The sequence below is a fragment of the Cupressus sempervirens genome, chromosome 3 (genome assembly GCF_028749045.1).
Source record: "Cupressus sempervirens isolate cs-2001-9-10 chromosome 3, ASM2874904v1, whole genome shotgun sequence".
NCBI classification, from domain to species: Eukaryota; Viridiplantae; Streptophyta; class Pinopsida; order Cupressales; family Cupressaceae; genus Cupressus; species Cupressus sempervirens.
Genome location: NC_143120.1, coordinates 160,156,896 through 160,170,751, shown reverse-complemented (window position 1 = coordinate 160,170,751; position 13,856 = coordinate 160,156,896). Strand labels below are relative to the sequence as shown.

Below are 13,856 nucleotides of genomic sequence, written 5' to 3'. Positions count from 1 at the left end.
TATACCTCCATATGTTCCTGCAAAGTTTAAAGCCTTGAAGAAGATATCCGGATTTAATAGTGAGAAAATTACAGGAGGAACTATAGTCAATAAATATGAAAGAGGTTGCTCCCCCCGTCTTGCTGGCAGCTTGAGCACTAAAAGAGTTAAAAAGATGGTTATTTTTTGACTCTTGTGTCTGCAAGAATACTATATGGACTGTGTCTCATAGAGAGATAAAAGAGATATTTAACATGCATGTGCAAATATTATTTCAGCACCTGTTTATTATTTTTTTTGCAAAAACTAGTGTCTGTAGAATCTATGAATAGATCACATATCTTACAGTCAGAAAGAAAGTCCGTAAGGCCTAACACAAAGCCAATGTATGAAGTTGCTATTGCAAGGAAAGAGAATGTTTCCACAATCGGCTGTGTAAAATAAAAACAATACATGAAGAATGTTAGGTTATAGATTGTAATTTTTATTAATTTAATCTGACAAAAATCTAATCTTTGAAAGGCTAGGAAAGCCACATACTCCAACAATTCCATTCATGGAGCGCAATTGTAGCAATGGATCTGTTGCAATGACACCACTTGCATTGAGATGTGAAATAGTTCCAAGGATAACTGCATCCCACACAAGAAACATAGCCAAAGGTATGCTTGTGCCTACAACAATTGCGGTCCTGCAAAAACAATTGAATCTTAATTAACTACTAAATTATTGTAAAAATATCAATAGCAGGCAATCAATAATTAGAAAATAGTGTTAAAAGGTTGATGTGTGTGTGAGAGAGAGAGTGTGTGTGTGTGTGAGAGAGAGAGAGCGCATGAACTCAAAATAATGTGAATAATTAATACAGTGTACCCTGGTTCAATGTATGCTAATATTAGAACTCAGTGCTCTCATGGAAGGGGATTCTGCAAATTGTTGTGAAGATTTTCTTGAGAAGATGTGGTGGGTTTTGGCAGGAAGATGATCCCATTGGAGACTGTATTTTCCAGTGTTTCACGGAGTTTCAAAATGGGGTTATGTGGGGACAGGTTTCATGGATGGCAATTTCTTTTTCAAAACTTGGGGAATACAGGGGGTTGCTACTGCAAATAATGTATAATATAAATATTTTGGCAAATTAATTGTTAAAAAGTGTAAAAATAATTACAGTTTATCACTACCAAGTTATCAATAAATAAACGAATTTATGATGACAGTAGTGTAAAACTTAATTATAGAAAGCAAGAAATACATGGCAAAAAAGCTGAAGATGAGAGCTGCAGTGGAATAATATTATTACTATTATATATTTTTCTCTATTATCTCCCAAGCTACCCCTGAAGAGGGAAACATTACTATGTGTTCTGTGCAATGCAGGCACGTTCTTGAGCTGGCCACTCCTTGTAAGTGGCACCCATGAAATGGCATGAAAAGTTTCACAGTTCACCCCATCCTGCTGTCCCCAAACCCTAAATGCCTACAATTTTTCCAGGGATGTGTCCTCGTGGAACAAAGGCACTCTCAGATTCAACCACTACATTTAGAGATCTGTTTCTAAAACTTCTGTAAAAAACTTAAGAAAAATCTGTGAGCAATCCCAATAATTCTCAAGAAATTGTTGGAAAATACAATACTAAATTTTCTGTAAAAAAATTATGTTTCTTCCTGCAGCAGGTGATGTAATTTCATGCAACTCCTAGTACATTGAATCAAGAGTGACAGACCCTCTATTGAAACCTGACCCAGAGCTTGTGTCATGACATATATTTGTATGATAGTTGAAAAACTCACAGTTAGCAATGAGGTCTTGGCCTAAAATATTTTAAATCTTGAGACTTGGCAAAAACCCCAGGAAAAAATCACCAATAAGTCAGTAGGATTATTGAACGGTTTAAAATACATAATTTAAAAAATATATATTCTTCAAAAATACACCTTCATATGAACGATTTCCATCAATATAAATCAAAATTAGAATTCATATGATAAGAGATCCCAATATTTAGTGGGGTTTTGGGAGTGGAAACCCGTAGCGCTTTTGAGGGGCAGCAATGATAAGATGCACAAGGTGTTAGAAACTTAGATGCGAGAAAAACCTGATGATATAAGGGTGCTACAAAATTTGTTTCCCCATGGGCTGCAGAAAATTTTCTATAGAGAAAATTAGAAAAAAGAGCGAATATCACCACCAATGAAAATCACGTTTTTTTAACTACAAGCAAGAAAAACTTAATTGTATGAATTTAAATGAGTTATGCAAGGAACAGTTGTGATTTTTGGCATTAACTTGCAACTTTTTCAATAAAAAATTGTGATGTCCCCTTATGTAAGCACTTAGGTTTTGGGAATGTTTTCTTAGATTTCAATTGCAAGATACCTTTTTCTAATTAAAACCTTTACTTATAAAAACAAAATACTTTGCAAGAAATAGATTGTTGACACCACATGCATTATGACGATAATCTTTATGCTCAATCCTCTTAACTTATTAACTGATATGTACTATACTCAGATGGACAAGGTGGATCTGAAGTATGCTATTTCTATGAAACTTGAACCATACAATATTCAAGTATTTTTTCGATACAGTAGATTGATGTGTATGCAATGGATATCTCTGATGAATACTATATTCTTATCTGCAATATATAAACCTTATCAACTCGATATTATGGAATGGAGCTTATCTTGCTATTTCAGGTATAGCTGTATGAATTATGCAAATGTTCTTCTTTCACTTATCAGATATATTCTTATGAAATGGCGATGAAATGATGATGTACTTTATAATTGTGCATATGATTCCCTTGATCAACTTGATTTCTTACCTGATATTCTTGTTGTGCCATGGTGATATACTACTAGTTGGTCAGTCACTATTAATTGCTGCATCTAATATGGCTTTATTGATATGCAAAGATTACTTGTTTCGGTCTCATAAAATATTCCAATCTGTATGGATGCTTGCCTGATATGCCTGATTATAATAGTGATTCCATACGACCTTCCAATCTGAATGCCTTCCTAATATGTCTGATGACAATAGCAACACTATAAGGTTCTGTTTTTGATTTGTAACACTTATAATTCTGGGTCCAAGCCAATAAAGCTAATGCTCAACTTGAGCAATCTGCAAATGGGTGCGAAGTAGATACAAGAAAAGATGTCTGATGATGATTTTGAATTGATATTCCAATCTTCTTTAACATATCATGATGGGGTAAGATCTTGGGTTGCCACCTTTATTAATCAAATAAATTGCACCTTTTAGGATTTCTTACGAGTGATTAGTTAGTCTCTGTTATGATCCTTTGGCAGTGTTAATTGTATTTGCTTGGTTCAATACCATGATTGATTTGCTAAGTCTTCCTCTAGCTTAGAATATTATATGTTAATTAAGTATGTCTGAAGATGATGGCAAATGGATATTGCAGCGATTAAGTATTTTCCTTGCTCAAGTAACATGCTTATCTGATACTACATGATATCGATATTATGTTCGTTGATCATCGGTAGATCAACATATTTCAATTTCAACAATATTTCAATTTCAACATACTTCCTTTGATCCATATTTGTCATGAGTATATCAATGAGATGAACTTTATCATTGATACATGGAATGCTGTCTTATGGACATGTCAGAATATAAAGTTTCTGTTTATTACATTGTTCATATTGGTTCAGCATAATCAGTGGTAATATCACGTTCTTCATGTTGATAACTATAATGATGGTGACCAACAAGATCACCATACTTTGAATATGATCAAGTATAGATTTGTCACTGGTGCCATGCTTTGAACAACAAAGATATTGCGAACACAATAGTAGGATGCTTATCATGGATTTAAACAATTGTTCTCATTGAATAGCCTTATTGTCCAATACCATCTTCTGTTTGGTCACAAATATGTCAAGATTATTTGCTTGAAGTCTTCACCCTCTGATCATATGAATGGATGAATAGCGACTTGGCATATCTGATTGCTTCAACTCATTATGGCTAACAATCTCAATAGCTCATGTTATGGCCTCTTCTTTACTTGATGCTGGATAGGAAATTGAGAAGTTATATAAATAAGACAATTTTGTTCAATAGGATTTTTATGTTGATCCTGATGCCACTGCCTTTATTGATGAGAGGATGCAGAAAAAACTATTTGAAGTAATTTTGAACATCTAATTGCTTATGTACAAATTGTCTATATCTACTTAATAACTACTTTGAAGTGTTCAAGGTCTACCACCCCTTGATCACACATATGCTTTATTGCTAATTTGCTATCATGTAATGGATGGGCACATCACAAAAATCACTGCAAGCTTTACAAAAAGTTAAAACTCCTCGGCAAGTTATTGGCCGAGTGACTTTCCTAGCACTCGTGAGCTTTGTAAGCAGTTGGAGAAGTTTTCAGCTATGATTTGAACAATGCCTATTTTGTTTATAACAGTGTCTTTACACAGTCAAGGTAAGTCTTCTCTTGTATATCTAAGAGTAAAGTAATAGGTTTTAACTTCCATTAAGTAGCTATTTAATACAACTAAATCTTTAATTACGTTACTATCTCATGAGAGTGCATTAATAAGATCTTTGTAGAATGCTGATCAAGAAACTGTATTATGAAAGCAACTGCAATATAACATAGGAAGAAGCCAAAAATTTTAATATTCAGAATTTTATAGAGCAATTGAATAATCTGAAAAAATAATATTACAAAGAAACTATGTCTTATTTAGCATGTGATTGAGAAAGTATGGCAGTTTGAGAATGGTTTCCAATACTAGCCACACTAATGAGGAATAAAGGAATTAGTTGACAAAAACCATTATTTGTACTACAAAAGATGCATTTATTAATCATAGGATAAAAGAAATCTTGGGAATAAACTGAAAGGCCAAATGATAAGCTCTTTCAAAAAGAAATAGAAAAATATTCAGGGAAAAAATAGATTAGGGTAAGGATTTTCAAAAGAACGAATAAAAAGAGTCGGGGTTTGTGAGAAAAAAATTAAATCAAAACATGCAGTCAAAAACCACCAAAAATCGCCATTAATGGAATATCACAATTCAATTAAAATAAATTGGATTGAATAGGAAAAATCCTTTTGGCCAATTTTTCCAATCTCATGAAATTTCAGTTTGTAAAGTCATTTTCTTCCGAGTTTTGACATTTTTTCAAAATCTTGTGAAGGGTTGGCCTATGAAATCATTTTCTGCCTGGTGTTCCAATTTGTTGGAATAAATCAGAGGTTTTTCCAGTGTTCCAAAAAAAATCTTTCCCCAACCAAAAAACCCGATTCCCTTGTAGGAGGACATTTCCGAAACTTGGGGAATTGCGGGAAATGTGCCCCCAGAACCATTGTCTATGCCACTTCTGGTGGGGATGCCTCCAGGTTGCTTTCTATATGGCACATCCCGTTACATACTAAATGCAACTGTTAACTTCAGAAAATTAGTTTTCCTTTCATTAAACACTTGCAGAGATGTTATATTGCATATTTTTCCATGAAGATTTCAATTCACCTCCATTTGTATATCAATGCCACACCCTCCACCAATACTCAACCATCCTCCCCTGCCATCCCCTTTCCATCCTCAAATTTAGGCCCTTGGTCTCCCCGTCTCCAAAACCCATTCCCAAATACCCTTGCCCCCCATTAAGGAACTCCGTGGAATGATGGATTTTTCCTTATTTATGTTACTATGAATTACTAATTATTATACAGACAAAAAAATAATTTACTACCTTTAATTTTGTTGAACAAGCAAGTCAAGATGGACTCACCATTTCCTTCAAATGTTTTCAACTATAGACAATATATTTTGATGCAGTTGTCTATATTTAGCAACCCTCATAACTTACCTTGATTTTGTTGTTTTATGCGATCAAGTGTTTGAATCCAAAAATGTGGGCATTCCTATCTCATTCACTATAGGTCCTTGGGGCACTAGTTTCTGACTTCAAAACAACAGACTTCATTAGATGACAAGATTGTTATTTTTAAACAATATTACCATTGAAGACTGGAAACTACAAGAAGTGCTTGCAAGATATATGTATAACAAGTAAACCTTAGAATAATAGGGTTTCACTTATTGTCTATATGTTGTTGGGTTGTGTACTGGCATGATTATCTTTAAGCATTTTTGCAAGATTTTGGAAACAGGCATTCCATCTTTTTATTGACTCCTGAAATTAATGTCATACTTTATAAAACAGATTTAATTGGCAGTATGATTTGCAATGTTCTTGGAAATATATAATGAACTGTGTGCCCCTTCATTGTGGATCACAACTTAGAATCTAAAGACTATGATAACCAAATTCAACTTCCTATATGCTGATTAAGAAATGAACATATAAATAAAGAACTTTTGTGGTTATGTTCAACACCTTACTCTTGGCAGACTTCCCTCAAGATTTGTGCAAAGAACTGGCACCACATTCTGTGTTACAAAACATTTTTGTATTAGTTGAAATCAAATAAATACAAGCAAAGGTCTATAAAGAGTTTTTACCTGATATACAAAAGATAAACAAATAATGGGTATGCTTTTGGGAACAGCTTTAACATTTGCTTGCAAAAGTGAGCTCCAGTCTACATCATCTGCAGCTACTCCCTAAATAAACATAGATTAAAAATTACGAGTAAAAAATATCGAAATATTTTCTATAAATTAAATGACAAACTACAATGCAAAAAACAAGATGAAATACCATCAAAGTGCTTTTAATTTCTTTAATTTTTCTGAACACTTCTGCAAAAGGGTGGTGCCCAGTACAGGAGAGACATGCAGCATCATTTACTTAAGAAAAACACTTCTCATACGAAATTGCTGTCATGTCCCATTCTTAAAAATAAAGAGAGTTAACACCTACAGCCTATTTTATTTCCCATAAGGGGGCATTTTCTTAATTTTTTAAAGGGGCATGTCCTGTGTAATGTTTTTATATGTGTGCAATCACTTTATTTTCCTAAGGGGTAAGTCTTATGTAATGTTTGAATGTTAAAGTACTCATGAAAGTGTAATTAATAAGGGACTTTTAGACATAATGTAGAAGCACTTTTAGTAACTTGGAGAGATAAGTAAACTAAATAATAAAGTAAAATGAAACAGTGCCCAAAGTAGGCACCTACAAAAGCAAGGTCAAGGCATCCGATTTCGTTATTTCACTATTCCTTTCAATTTGAGTTTGAAGCGTTCAAGGAGAAAAAACATTGGTGTAGGAGATCTGGACAAAAATAATTCTCTTGGTTTCAAAATTTGTATTTGAGGATGAAAACCCTCTTATCCATTAGAGTTGATTCCATGTGGGGATCACAATTTTGCTGATTCGTTGAAAATTGTTTAAGTTTATTGAAAATTTCAAATTGAATAGGCTTTTTAGTAATTTTTTTGCTGCTGCTACAATGTGTGTGTACAATTTCTGTAGTGCTGCATTATAGTACTTGTTGACTTTGGTTTCAATCAAATAGTTGTTGATTTGGGAATTTGAGGGCTTCAAAGTGTTGTTACAATCAAATACTTATTGCGTCTAGCCTTTACACCATTAGTTTTAGCCACAATTAATGTGAACCTATGTTTTCAGAGGCTATTGTTTATGGGGCTTTATGTCTTTTGGTTTGCTAACATATACCATCGTTACCACTGTAACTTGCTAGTTTCAGGGTTTAAGGTCAGATCTATTAGTTGCTGCAGACTTGACAGAGGTTTCATGGTATTAACCATCTGTCATTAGTAATTTGCTGTTGTTGAAGAAGGGTATCAGATCTATTTTCACCTATTTCAGCATCTCCTACCTAGCCATGCATTGTCCAGTGGATCATTGCCCCTTTTCACATGGTTACACCTCATCCAACACCAGATCTGTCATGTCAGCATTCATTCAAACTAGGTCATGGGGTATTGTGTGAGTTTATTTTCTAATTTTTAAATAACAGTTGACATGGGAGTGTTTGCTGGTTTATATGTTAAAAAAACTGGCTTCGTGGTTGATAGGTCAAAATTTTATAGTCAATGTTTAGCTGCACTAAATGAATATCAGATTTGAGGGTTCCTACTTGTCATTTATAATGATGAGCACACGATTATACTAAGGGGGAGGGGGGTGTTTGGGAACCACTAGAATATGATTCTTTATTTTTTTCCAAACTTCAAAACAACTATACAATATCATTCAAGTAATATGCAAGAATTATGTAATATCTCCATTTTTGAGACATTTGAAGTCAATTAAATAACTAAGTTTTAAGTTGTAGAATTTTCTTTTAGATTTGATTGTGTTTTATATTTTGCATCAACATTTCGGATCACTCTCTGTGATCCATCATTAGGATGTTACAGAACAAACAGAATAATGAATGATCAAGTGGCAAACTTGGAGAGTTAAAAGAAGAGGGGAATAGCACAAAAAACAAGACCAAAAAGAAGAAGAAAATATCAACTTACAAGAAACAAAAAAGAAAAGAAAAAATAATCTAAAGAGTAGCTATAAATAAAAGAAAAACGAAAAATACGTGAACAAAAACACGATAAACAAAGGAAAAACCTACAACAAATTAATAAAACCAAACAAACAAATGATTCCATCACATATGTACATATATTATAATTATTTATATGCATGTATAGTCTTGTTATATTAGATTTTTACTTGTATTTCTTAATTTTAATATATATATAAGTTAAATTTTTGTTTCGTATTGAATAATGGCTCACAAGTCAAAGTAGACAAAAGTGATTATTAACAAAATGCAGAATAATAATTTAAGTAGAAAAAAAAGGTTTTTTGCAAACACCAAGTATGGGCTAGCTATTAAGAACTCCTTCAATGCTTTAGACAGGGGAAACTTTAAATCAAAAAAGCTTGGCAACAATCATTTTGGAGAAAGAGGTTCTCAAAGAACTATCTCCATTCTTGGCAATAAACACATTGAGGAGGAGCGAGGATGGGAAATAGTACATAATCACAGGTCAACCCATAAGACATGGGCGATTCAAATCACTAGTAAAACTCCAAGCTTTGCCACTGGTTGGAATAGGCTACCTCTTGGCTCCTCCATTAACAAAATTCCAAGCCCTAATACATAAAAGTGCTCCATTCCTGCGTTGATGCAAGCTAGGGTTTTCTCTATTCCTGCTTGAAACCCTAACTCCAATACAGATATTCTTATTACCAATAATATCTATTTGAATGGCCCATGGGAGCATTGTAAAGATTGCAGTCTATTTGCCTTTTGTGGTGGCAGCTACATTTCAAATTTCAATTTTACAAGCTGGATAGAACACACTTTTGATGGATAGGTAGGTACCATAAATGTTGAGGGTAAATTTGTGTACATTGAATGCAAAAATAAAATCTTAAGGAAAAATTACTGTCTGGGTTGCCAATGTATTGAGTTTTTTAATAAATTTCTTTGATTGGTGACCTAATTTCTAAATCTCTGATTATGAATCCCTGTCTGATTTTTGGATGGATTTTGATTCCCAAATCCCTTGTTGAACTCCTTCAAAGTAAGATTATTTTTCAGATTGGGGATCTTTTAGGAGGTTGTAAGGGTTTAGCAGATTTTTTTTATCATCAAGTAATCTGAAAATTTGGTAGAGGTGCCTATTTCTAAAATATTCAAACCATTAAAAAATATCTCTAATAACTCAATTTATAATCTAAACCCCATTTATTGTGAAAGAATAAACTCAAACACTATATTTAAGAACCCTAGACTGAATGATGAGTTCTATGAAGACCCTTGTCATACAAAACGATCTTCCAAGAAAGCTCTTTCCAAAAATGGATCTGAATATAAAGATTATGGAAAATGGAAGATTTATCCTTAAAAAGTCCATCAATCCTACAGTTACCACATGTATAGTACCTCCCAATCAGTCCTATAAGTTCTCAAAAATCCTTTAATTGATCTTGATCCAAACTCACCTGACATTTTGCCCATTCCCCTCTGCCAACCTGAAAATGATATCAATGTATTAAATAATGAGTTATTATCTGCATTGGTTTTTTCCCAAAGTGAGCCTCTCCCGGTTCCTTCCCCCTCATCCCCTATTAAATCTCAGTCATCCCCAATTATTGATTCCCTTGCCTCCCCAACATTTAGCAATGTTCCAAAAGAGTTTTTCCAGGATATGGATCTTGGAAATGAAGAAAATAGCAATATGATATAAGCTACATCCAAAGATCCAGTTCTAACTAAATTACTTGAGTAGGAAAGACTTGTGAAAAATATGGAAAGAAAGATGGGTGAACTCAGCACTCTGTTGGGGGACATTGTAGCTATGCATAATGAAATTAGTGAGGAATTGTTAACATGGCACTCCCTCAAAAGAACAATCGGATTGTATTAAAAAATCCAGCGAACACAAAATCACTGAATCCACCTTAAATGATCAGGAGCCTCACTTACAATCTGAGATTTCCCCTGAACTAAAGGTCGTGTATCATATGGTGGATATTAATAATGAATTAACTGACTCTGAAATATACGAGGTTTTATCTCCATTTCATAACAACAAAGCTCTAACTAATTTAATTTAAAATGAATTCGAACAAGACAATATAGAAATTAACAATGATATAGACAAACCTATATTTGCAATTGAAAGTAATGTTAAAGTTGGCATTGATCAGAATAAGGAAGGTTTAGTCACCCCAAATTGTGACAAGTCTCAAAAAAAGGGGCAGAAACTCTATTTCTGAACTAAGGGAAAAAGATGAGGAGGCTGAAAACCAAGTCAAATTCTCTAGTATGCTCAATGTAGGGAAGGGGAAGTTCCTTCCCACGGAACCATGAGACTCTTTACTTGGAATTTTAGGGGTTTAAATGCCTCTAACAAACAACGTCTTCTAAAACATTGCTTAAATTTTTCAAAATCTGATATTATCTTAATACAAGAAACTAAATTAAATGTTAAAGAAATCAATAAATTAAGTAGGAAACTAGGTATTTGGCAAATTGATGGATTCACCACTAATACGGCCTCTGGAGGCCTAGCTATATTATGGGATCCAAGAAGAATCAAGCTGGAAATAACTATTAAAAATCAAACCTGGAAGGGAGGATGGGTTAGAAACTAAGTCACAAGTTTCGATTTCAACAACTATGAAGTTCGGCAAGGCAAAAAAAATTGAAAAAAGTTCGACATTAATTTCATCTTATATAATTTTCAAAATATAAGTACTAAAATCAATAAATTAAGTAGGAAACTAGGTATTTGGCAAATTGATGGATTCACCACTAATACGGCCTCTAGAGGCCTAGCTATATTATGGGATCCAAGAAGAATCAAGCTGGAAATAACTATTAAAAATCAAACCTAGAAGGGAGGATGGGTTAGAAGCTAAGTCACAAGGTTCGAGTTCGACAACTATGAAGTTTGGCAAGGTGAAAAAAATTTAAAAAATTTCAACATTAAATTTGTCTTATATAATTTTCAAAAGAATATAAATACATGATTTTGATTCCTAGCTATGGGAGTGTTTGATGGAATCTCTTTTTGTTGTTCATGGTATTGTTAAATATTTATGCAAAAGAGTAAGTTTTAGTGAATATTTTCAATTAAAAAAATAAAAGTATAATAATTATTTTATTTTTCTTTACTGTAAATAGAATAAAAATAATAAAAATAATGCAATAATAAATAAACCTATTAAGAGTATACAATAATGATTATACACTAAAACTAAGAATTAAAATCATGAAAACAAAATGCCTGATACAAGCATATATATACATCATATTAAACTTCCGAAAAGACTAAAAATAATAATAATTAAATAATCTAATTACAAATACATAAAACACAAAATTACAATATTATAAATATTATTATTTCAGTAAATCAATAATAATAACATTTAGAAAATAAAAAATGACAACCTAAACCTAAAAACAAATAAATCAAACATCACTTAAGTCTAAACACGGGTTCAAGTGGCAAAGTCTACATGCAAGTTGAAGCGGCCATGGAAACGATGGAGCCAAAACAAAGCCAAACAATTTCGGATGGAGATTAAACTGTTGTAGGTGACAATGCTAGCAAAACAACAAAAACAACGATTTTGTAGGGGCAGCAATGCATGCAGGATGCAATACAAAGTCCATGTTGTCCGGAAAAATGGGTAGTTAGATAGCTACCGGTGCGGACACGGTTGTGTTGTTTCATTGGCACCATATCAGACATTATAAATGTCATGAACACTCATGTATTTTGGCATCATTATCATTGTATGAAGTATCACTGTTGTGTACAGAAGATAAATGAATAGTATTTTGCATTAATTATATGTTTCTTTCCTATTCACCTACGGGCTGAACAGTCCAAACAAAGACTGAATATGGCCACCATGATTTGCCCTAGCCAGCGTCCAGAGAGCATTTCCAAACTTAAGCATTACCTATAACCCAAAAATGTTTTTTTTATAACAATTGTTTTGCTGAAAATCTTGAAAACCCCTGTAATAAAATATATGTTTTCCTTAGATCACGACTAATTTTTGACTGTACGAATTTTAAGCGAATTTATATTTTATTTTATGGGTTTGCCGAATTTTGAACTTGATGTTGAAAATTCAGCGAACCTTGTGACATAGGTTAGAAGTATACAAAGTCAACTCTCATTCTTTCTCATAAATATATATGGCCCTGTTACAACCACTGATAGGGCTAACCTTTGGGCTGATTAAGAAACTTTTTGTCAAAAAAATACAACTTGAATTATTTAGTAGGTGGGGATTTCAATGCTATTAGCAATCTCAACAAAATGAATGGTGGCATTCAGTCCATTACACAATCTATGGCAGATTTCAATCAATGGATCGATGATAATAATCTTATAGACTTCCCAATTTCTAATGGACCTTATACTTAAAATAATAATAGGATAGGCTTGGATTACTTTGCAGAAATACTGGATAGATTCTTATTCACTAATAATCCATCTACTTTTGATTACAACTTCACTTCCTCTCTTGCCCCCATTTTAGGGTCAGACCACCTTCCTATCACATTAGAAGTCATTGAAGACTCTAAACCCAATAGGAGCTCTTTCAAGTTTGGAAACATGTGGTATCTTGATAACAACTTTATGACCTTGCCGGAAACTTGGTGGAAAGAGGAATCTTTTGAAGGATTAAAAATATATTGTTTTGTGTCTAAACTTAAAACATTAGAAAACAAAATTCTGGCCTAGAACAAGCACCACTTCAAAAATATTTTTGAGAAAAAAGAAAAAGGGGTAATTGAAATACAAGAATTAAACAAAGAAGTCCTACACCATGGGATGGATAATGAGAGAGATCCAAAAGAGAGAGATTTGTTAAGTAAACAGTAATCATTATTATTGAAGGAGGATTTTTTTTGAAATAGAAGTCTAAAGGATTGGTTATCTGAAGGAGATAGAAATACCAAATTTTTCCATAACAGTACCAAAATAAGAAGAAATATAAATTGAATTACAAAAATTAAGAACTCTCAGGGCAACTTTCTTGAAGGTCCTAAAGACATAGCTAAGGAAGCTATATCATTTTTCTAAAACACACTTAACAACTCAGAATTTTCTGATCTGAATTCCCCAAACTCCTTCCTAAATTGCATCCCTAAAATTATTAGATCACAAGACAATAGGATGCTAAATCAACCATTCTCTATAGAAGAAATAAAGGCTGCCTTATTCCAGATGAAGTCAGATAAGGCTCCCAGCTTAGACGAATTCCCTTCTAGTTTTTTCCAGAAATGCTAGTGCTTTTTGAGTTCAGATCTATGGGAGGCTGTAGAGAAAACCAGAAATTTTGGAAATATACTTGAGGAAATCAACAATACCTTTTTAACACTGATTCCCAAAAAAACTAATTCTGAGAT

General features: G+C 33.1%; 1 protein-coding gene across 2 annotated transcripts in view; it reads right to left on the bottom strand.

The window, feature by feature from the left end:
- The window catches only part of LOC149565253 (uncharacterized), a 176,555-nt gene that overhangs the window by 441 nt on the left and 162,258 nt on the right, over positions 1-13,856 (bottom strand). For both annotated transcript variants that reach the window (XM_089818797.1, XM_089818798.1), the window contains 5 exons: positions 6,502-6,603; positions 6,377-6,429; positions 520-670; positions 326-410; positions 6-137 (listed from right to left, as the gene is read on the bottom strand). In XM_089818797.1, the coding sequence (XP_089674923.1) occupies positions 6-137; positions 326-410; positions 520-670; positions 6,377-6,429; positions 6,502-6,603 (523 nt within the window). The remainder of the gene's footprint in view (positions 1-5; positions 138-325; positions 411-519; positions 671-6,376; positions 6,430-6,501; positions 6,604-13,856) is intronic.